Genomic DNA, 9,541 nt, shown 5'->3' with positions numbered 1-9,541 from the left:
TATATAATGTGTGTGTGTGTGTATATATGGGTATCTAAAAGATACCACTATGCTTGAAATAGCAGTGAAAACTTGAGTCTAGAGTCAAGTTTTGACTGCTATTTCAAGCATGGGGGTATCTTTTAGATACCCTTATTTATGATTTTAATAATAATTATAACCTTTAAGATTTTTTCTTCCCATGCTGCCACTTGATTTGATCGTTATTGGAATAACGATCTTATCCTTATTTATATAGGAATTTATACATAAATATAAACAGATATACATGTGTACCCCTCTATTGACATAATATACGAGTATATATATATATATATATATATATATTTTTCTGAGTTCTTAGACGACCACTGTGTATCTATGTATCTTCCCACTTTACGGCGGTGAATTTATTTGGTGCGGCTCTTCTAAATCTTGTGATATGATAATGGTTTTTAGATTCGTGTGGGTGGAGAAGGATTTCGCTTAATTTATGTTGTGTCAGGTTGATATCCTGTTGTATTTTGTCTGTTCTAATTACTATTGTAATTATCATTAGTATTATCACCACTACCATTTAGCATTATCGTTTCACCGAAAATTAGGTCTTTGAATTCACTTGTGTCGAAATTCCTGGTGTTTTTCTAACAGATTATATTCCTTAGTATTCTCGCTGTTATTACCCTAGCTTTGTGTCTAATTAAAAACAAATATTGATCCAAAGAATCATTACAACCTCGGACAAAATGCCTTGAAAGGGTTTTTTTTCCGGCTCTTTACGGTCTGTGTTCAAACCCCACCTAGATTAGTTTCACTTTTTATCCTTTCGGAGTTCGATTAAATAAACTATCAATCAGTCAAGTACTGGAGTCGATTTAATCAACTTCTTCCGAATTTCTAACCTTGTTGTTGGCTATGTTAGAAACAGCTTGTTATTGTTAATTATGAAACTCATTAATCATGATGATAGCCAGGTGATTGATAATATGCGCCGCACTCACGTACATCAAGTGTCTGGTGTGAGAATCCGTTTTCCTTGGTGCGGACGTTTTATGATTTGGTTCTTATAAGGAGCAAATGGAATAATAACGAACACATTTGACGTGTACTACCGATATTTAATTTTTGTTTTTTCTATTGTGGTATTGTCTGTATTTCTGTTGAAGAATGCACAAAAAAAAAACAAAAAAACTACAAATCATAGAACCCTTACATCAGGTAGTCCAGTGTTTCGTAACCCCCTTTTTTTTTTATATCTATACTGGTTCACAACCTAGATTCTCTGCCCTCACCCCAGCACATGATAATCAAGAAGATAGCTTTGTATATGATAGAATTTATTCATAAAATCCTTAAAATCAATATGAATAATAATAATAATAATAATAAAAGACCAATTATATTAAATGTTCAACCTAAAAAAAAACACGCCACCTTACTTGGAAGATACGAATATCCTTCTGGAACCCTGATATTTCTCTTGGGTTAAGGATTGCGTTTTTTGTCATTCCATTGCCTCCGTCCCGCCCCCTTCTTTGCGCTCTCTCTCATATATATGTGTGTGTAGTAGTAGTAGTAGTAGAAACTAATTAAAGAGTATGTAACAAGTCCAGTTGTTTAATTCCAGGTGAGCTCTGAATGAGTAGCCCTTTATCGGTCGCCTGTCCTGTCATGAACATCTTGTCTTTATTTCACACTCTCCATCATCGGTGTTATGTCTTTCCCTTTTTTTTTTCTGAAGTCTTGCGTATAATTTAAAAGAACATTTTTCGTGGGGACAAACATTTCTGGACTGACTCTTCACCTGAGAAAAATAGATCACACACATACATATATATATATTTAAAAAATGAGGAAGTCCGGTTTATGGGATTTGAGAGAACGGATCTTCTCCTTTTGGTCGACTTTCTCCGAAACCAACGGAGTTACGAGACAGTGTAATATATATATATATATTCCCTTTATTGCTGCATATTGATCTTAAGTATAAATTACATCTGCAGTTACTGTATTTCATTCAATTACGTTGTTGATGCCATTCGATTTGAATGAAATAATAATAATAGCCGCGAACGCCACGCATTCAGATGTCTTTGTCAATCATCTAAGAATTAATTTTTAACATAATTAAAATTGAACCCAGCTCGTCATTTGTTCAACTGCTTTTTAGTGTGATGTTGTTTAGGTCCATGTCAGCACTAATTAATCAGATCTCTGGATTGAAGGCATTTCAGCAGTGGCGATCCCGACTTTGTATATTTAGGACTACGTTGTTGTTGTGCAATGTATCATTCTCTTTGAAAGACGGTTGAATGTGATTTGAGGGAATTTGGTCGCTACTTTTAGCTGCTCAAGTGTGTGATGTTAGCACATATAGCTGGGCATACACTACATTTTTTTTATGAGTGTTGTACCGTTAACGTTAAGGCACAGGTGGTTTCTTCCTAGTTGGAATTTGATCCACTCTATTGTGTTGATGTTAAATGGAAATAGGTTGGCCGCTACTACTTCTAATACCACCACCGCTACTACTACACTTGAGCTCAGTATTGACTTAGTCTCTGCCCCACCTCTATTTACCTATTTACACAATAATTGCTATGCACCGTACCTTTTTCCATTTTTGATTCAGGATATATATATATATATATATATGAGAGCAGTGTATTTGTATGTATATATTTATATACATATATAACTATGTGTGCATACGTATATATATATATATATATATATATATATATATATATATATATATATATATATATATATATATATATATGTTAGACACATATGCACACATCTGTGTGTATGTGTAGTATACATGTTAATCGAGTAGTTTTGTATGAAGTTTTTAAAATTCATTTATGCTGTTATATGCAAAGATCATAGATATATGCTAATGTTATGATAGTCTACTCTATGTAATTTATAAAAAAAAAAAAAAAATGCAGCTGTTCATGAAGTATATTATTGACTGGTTTGGAGAGATTTAAACAAATGGCACAACAATCTCTCTCTCTCTGTGAGCAGGAAAAGAGATGTCTACCTAGCTGGTTTTGGTCCATTTTGGACAACTCATTACTGACTGTACAGCCACCTGTTTCAATTCCAAAAGCGAGAAAGAAATAGTATATATATATATATATATATAGTAAATGAGTATATGCATATATACGTACAGGTATGTGCATACCGACATCCACCTGTATGTATACGTGCATATCTGGGTACAGGACATTGCAAACAAAACGTAGACGAGAAAACACACAAGCCACATAGAGAACATTCTTCTTCATCAGCTACCCCCGTTTTAACACCGGCGTTTCGAAGAGCTGGGCAGGACGCATCGTTAAAACGGCTCTTCCCATGGACCGCAAATTAAATTTGTATACACAAATTAAATCTTGCCCTGGAGGAATGTAGTAGCGGACAAAAAACAAGACAGGAAAACAAACAGAAAAGGCTTTACGGCCAGACGATAGTCATTATTATTAATCTCTTTATTGCCCACAGGGAGGATAAACATAGAGGGAGCAAACAAGGACAGACAAATCGACCCCAGTGCATAACTGGTACTTATTTAATTGACCTCAAAAGGATGAAAGGCAAAGTCGACCTTGGCAGAATTTGAACTCAGAACGTAAAGACAGATGAAATACCATTAAGCATTTCGCCTGGCGTGCTAACGATTCTGGCAGCTTGCCACCCTGATTATCATTATTATTAAAGAATTCACTGAACTGGAAAATCTGATTTGTATAACTAATGCTCCACTGACAGCTAGTCAGTGGACTCGTGGTTGAGGACTCACAGGTTCGAATCTCAGACCGGGCAATGTGTGTGTTTATGAGCGAAACACCTATGCTCCACGTGGTAATGGTGAACTTCTGCTGACTCTTTTGCCACAACTTTCTCTCACTCTTTCCTCCTGCATCTAGCAGTTCACCTGCAACAGACCGGCATCCCATCTAGGTGGGGAACCTATACGCCAATGGAACCAGGAAACCCTTATGAGCCAGGCATGGCTTGAGAGCGAACAAACGACAACAAAAAAATACATATATGAGAAATATATAATTTATTTCTCATCCCTGTTATTTGCCACGTTTCCCCCACCCCCACCCCACCTACAAAATATAATTGGAGCTAAGTAGGGAACAGCTACATGGTCTTTTGGCCTACAAGAAACAGCAGCCAAATCACACTATTTTTTAAAAAAGAGGCAGACATGTTGATTATGATATGGCTTTATATACACTTTCTCTTAAAGAGACAATGACAGGATGGTCTGCTGACTTGGCACTGAACAACCCTCTCAGATCACGAGTCAGTGAGTAAAGCTATTCCCTCGCTTGATTTGCTAGAAATAGCAGTCAAAACATTTTAGAATCATATCCCACAGCTTTGGGGGAAGAAAAAGAGTAACATTGTATAATGTAGTTCTAGATGCAGTGTCAGAATAAAAGAAGGGATGGTCATGGCTGGAACACTTTTGATCAAAGGTCTGCTGGTTTAAGGCTGATCTAGTCTAAACAGCATCACAATACGTGTGTTGCTTATATCTATATAGGTAATAAATCATTACAGCTTATCTCCCGCCTTCCCTCTCCTTTCACACACTCCTACTTTATTTATCAGTTTATGCTATGTCTATGTTATCTCTTTATGTACACATTAAACATGACTTAGGTTTTTATAAAATAGAAAAATGAATATAATAGGTTATAGAGATTTTGTTTCTAACACACACACAAACACACAGACTTGATATCATAGAGTTAATGTTTGTGTGTTGCTATATGCTGTGAAGCAGTTGTATTTTAAATTAACCTCTTAACATAGACTGTTTTTTTTCAATGTCCATGCAAAAAATATATTTTCGTTATTCTTTACTTTGAATCTGTAGGCGTAGGAATGGCTGTGTGGTAAGTAGCTTGCTTACCAACCACATGGTTCCAGGTTCAGTCCCACTGCGTGGCACCTTGGGCAAGTGTCTTCTACTATAGCCTCGGGCCGACCAAAGCCTTGTGAGTGGATTTGGTAGACGGAAACTGAAAGAAGCCCGTTGTATATATGTATTTATATGTATGGGTGTGTATATGTTTGTGTGTCTTTGTTTGTCACCCCCAACATCGCTTGACAACCGATGCTGGTGTGTTTACGTCTCTGTAACTTAGCAGTTCGGCAAAAGAGACCGATAGAATAAGTAGTAGGCTTCCAAAGAATAAGTCCTGGGATTCGATTTGCTCGACTAAAGGTTTATTATGAAGTTATTGATAGAAATGATAATTGCTGATAGAAAACAGGAATAACATCATGAACGAAGTATTTCAGGTTAGAAACAAGTGACAAATACCTCAGAGTACAGTGAACATATGTTTTCGTTCAAATATATATATACTCGACATCTCTGAATGAAAATATACAGGACAATATGTTGAGAGGTTAAAAGGAAGTCTTTTTAAGGACAAGTAGTGACAGAGGCAAGTTCAAGTTAAGCTGAATCTGAAACTTGTGCAAAATTTTGCCAAGTCCTTATCTTCCCCAAACCAAGAAAAAAAAAAAAAATTAACTACATTATCTTTTGTGGCCATGCTGGGGCACCACCTTGAATTTTTAGTTGGATGAATGAATCGACCCCAGTGCTTCTTTTTAAAGCCTGGTACTTGTTCTATTGGTCTCTTTTGCTGAACTGCTAAGTGACAGGGATGCAAACACACCAACACTGGTTGTCAAGTGGTGTTAGTGGGACAAACACACACACATCTGTCTGTCCGTCTCTCTTTCTCAATCATGCGTGCGTTGTTGCCAGTGCTGCCTCACTGGTTCCCTGTGCTGGTGGGACGTAAAAAGCACCATCTGAACGTGGCTTTTTACGTCCCCTAGAAACACATAGTCCCTCCTTATAGTCACACAGCAATACTGAATCCCCCATTGTAGTCACATAGTAACACAATAGCTTCAATTACTATTATGCAATGACATGACTCTTAACCCTGAGTGACACTCAGCTCCCTGAGAGAATACTGTTAGTCCAACTCAGCTTCTTTCTTGTCTATTAACACAAGGGAAAAAACTAATTGCACTTAACGCTAAGATGAAAAACCTGATGTAAAACTTTTTTATTTTATTTATGCACCCTTTTAAAGCCTAGCCAGGCTCATGGGCCCGGTTTCCATGGCGTATGTGTTGTCCCCCCTAGCTGGACGGGACGCCAGTCCATTGGAGTGTTACTCAAGAAACAGGAAGAAAGAGTGAAAGAAAGTTGGGGCGAAAGAGTACAACAGGGGTCGCCACCTTACCCCTGCCGGAGCCTCATGGAGCTTTTAGGTGTTTTTGCTCAATAAACACACACAACGCCTGGTCTGGGAATCGAAACTGCGATCCTCTGACTGCGAGTCCGCTGCCATAACCACTGGGCTATTGCGCCTCCACGATATAAAACTTAAAGAACCTTATTTTGTTTCTCCTTTTGAAATGCTTTTAATTCAGAGAAAATAACCCCATCATTATCTTCTATCTTCAGCTTACAAGACTGTCACTGGTGTAAATGGACCCCTTGTCATATTGGATGATGTCAAGGTAAGTACTTTTGAAAAATACTTTGATTGGTATATCCTTTCCTTTAAAAAACAAACCAACAACAAAAAAAACATTTGTCCTGAGGGAAGGATAGTGCTTGTGGCTTTCAAAGGTCTTTTGACCCTGGCAAAGTTTAGAATTTGGTACCTACGTTCGAGTAGTACGGAGTGCGTTCTGTGATAAGTTATTTTTAGATGACCACAACCAACTATTTATTTAAGTAAAGACATTGAGTAAAAGACGTAGTTAATGTTAGAGAGAAGTCATCTTATGTCGGAAGAGTGGGAGAGATGACTGAGAGAAAAGTGATTGATAGAGTGCCTGGAAAATTGTAAGTTTAAGTGCCTGAAATATAGATTGAAGGGAGGGATGTTCTATAAAAATATAGATTGAAGGGAGGGATGTTCTATAAAAATCCTGTAGTGTTTGCTGCAGGATTTAAAGAGTGAAACATGATGTGGATGATGAGAATAGAAATGAGATGCAATTAGTAAGTTGTGAAGAGCCTGGAATGTTGTGGTAGGATGGAGTAGAGGATGCTAGAAGTCACACAGATGGGGTTGAAGCAGATGAAACAGTTTTATCTAGTGAAGCAGTTAAGAGTGTAGATTTAGTTTGTTCTGATATCGCTCCTTGTGAAATATTCTTCTCACTGTCTGTGCAGTGTAAGATCTAAATGGTCAAGCTGGACTTTAAATGAAGCATTGACATATATATATGCTTCTTTTATTGACCCTGAAAGGGTGAAAGGCAATGTCACCCTCAGCAGCATTTGAACTCAGAATGCTAAGCATTTTGCCCCGTCTGCTAACAATTCTGCCAGCTCACCAACTTATGGATAAAATATCAAATACTACTTCTTACTTTCTTGTTTCCAATATCCACTTTCTTTCTCTCTCTCCCTCCCACCACTGCTCACCAAATATTTTAAATTTTTTTCTAGTTTCCAAAATTTGCAGAAATTGTCCGTTTGACTTTAGCCGATGGCAGCACAAGAAGTGGTCAAGTGCTTGAAGTCAGTGGTTCCAAAGCTGTTGTCCAGGTGAGTAAAAGTTCTTTCTCTCTTCCAATATATTACAGTGATACAATGGAACAGAGGATATGAGTGACCAAGTTGTATATGTACAACAAAAGACTTTGATACTATTACAGAATAAAACGAGATTGCAACAGTATCTATATAGTTGCTGTTTAGCTGGAAGTCACTTTATGATCAAGGATATTCCATTTCTGATCATTCTATCATATTAATATTTCTAGAATGACATTATCTAATGTGTTCTTCCAGTTTTTAAGATAGTAAGGTTTGTTTCGACAAAGATTTGGCTGCTATTTCTAGGTAGTCAAATGACAGCCATAAAGGCTTCCTTTTTTTAGCTTTACAATATGTGTGCCAAATAATTATCATGAATCCACTGCAAAGCAGTTGTTTAAATTTCATTATTTGATCTCAGATCAAATCCCTTGCCAAACAACAGATATGATTTGGTTTGATCTGTAATATACATCATTCAAGCAAAATTCATTAATATGTTTATATTTTCTTTGAACGGTAACAACAGGTATTTGAAGGAACATCAGGAATTGATGCTAAACACACAACCTGTGAGTTTACTGGCGACATTCTTAGGATGCCTGTTTCCGAAGACATGTTAGGTGAGTGAAGGTTCTTCTTGATAAAATAATATAAACTGCATGCTGATATCAAATACCTTGTGGTATTTGATTTCATGCTCTTTTACATTTGAAGTTTAAACCCTGCTTAAGTTAACTTTACCCTTCAGCCTTTCCAATCCAAGCATTGAATTTCCTACATTCATCATCTTACTCGTGTGTGGATTTCACAGATAAATTATGTAAATTTTTAGATCTATCCAACCCATATTTTCATAACAGCCCAAAGGTAATAAAATCCAGTTTCACTGATATTAAGAATTCTATTTATTATTGTTTCAGTGTTTAAAACTCTTTGGTAATATCAGTTCAGCATTATGTTAACAGACATGTTGACATAAATGTAAACATGTGTAGTCTTTGTCAGTGGTTCTCAAACAGGGTCCATATGGCCCTTATTTGGTGGTGGTGGGGTATATAAGATTTTGTAGTCAAAATAAATGCACAATAAATTGCTTATACTTCAACAATACATGAAATATTTTAACAATTTTTCAAAATACAATTCGTAATAATATCTGTTTATAAAAAATATAATCAGTTTTTAACCCGGCTGAAACTGGTTTTGGCTCTGTAGTAGAGATGTAGTAGAATGTCTTGTTTTCATAAGTTCTGAATTAAAATCTTCCACCAAACCTTAGTCACAATTTATGTTCCTAACACTAGCTGAATGATAACTAAGTTATAATTCTTTGTTATATTTAAAATTAATTGAAAGAAACACAGAGCATCTCAAAATAAATATGGTAATGAAAGGGTTAACCATTAAATTGCAATGAGGATCCACACCTGAATAAAATGGGAATCAAAGGGGTCCTTAGGCAAAAAATGGTTGAGACTGGTCTTTGTTAACATTAAATGAAACTTAATAAAATCTTGATCATTCCTTCATCTCTGTTACAGGTCGTGTTTTTAATGGTTCTGGCAAGCCAATTGACAAAGGTCCTGGGGTCCTTGCTGAGGATTTCTTGGATATTCAGGGTATGCAGTGCTTTTACAAATTTTATATTATGTTGTTATGTGTTTTTTTATTGAGCCAAATGTATTTATACAAACGGGTCTGTTAACCTGTCTGGATGTTTTGAACACGCAATCAGTAGTTTGTTCAAAATGTCTTGTGAGATTTGTTCTGGCTGGCTGCTTTGTGAGTTCAAATTCTGGCAAGGTCAACCTAACCTTCCCTCCACTCGGGGTCAGTAAAATAAAATAACAATTTCAAGGAGGTGGATTGGAATTGTTGGAGCTAAACAATGTCTGGTGTGGTTATATATATATATATATATATATATATATATATATATAT

General features: G+C 36.2%; 1 protein-coding gene across 1 annotated transcript in view; it reads left to right on the top strand.

The window, feature by feature from the left end:
- The window catches only part of LOC106870500 (V-type proton ATPase subunit B), a 19,278-nt gene that overhangs the window by 1,901 nt on the left and 7,836 nt on the right, over positions 1-9,541 (top strand). Inside the window, exons 2-5 of the mRNA XM_014916611.2 lie at positions 6,509-6,564; positions 7,508-7,606; positions 8,127-8,220; positions 9,142-9,219. Of these exons, the coding sequence (XP_014772097.1) occupies positions 6,509-6,564; positions 7,508-7,606; positions 8,127-8,220; positions 9,142-9,219 (327 nt within the window). The remainder of the gene's footprint in view (positions 1-6,508; positions 6,565-7,507; positions 7,607-8,126; positions 8,221-9,141; positions 9,220-9,541) is intronic.

This window comes from Octopus bimaculoides, chromosome 14 (genome assembly GCF_001194135.2).
Source record: "Octopus bimaculoides isolate UCB-OBI-ISO-001 chromosome 14, ASM119413v2, whole genome shotgun sequence".
NCBI lineage: Eukaryota > Metazoa > Mollusca > Cephalopoda > Octopoda > Octopodidae > Octopus > Octopus bimaculoides.
This window is presented reverse-complemented; position numbering and strand designations above follow the sequence as displayed.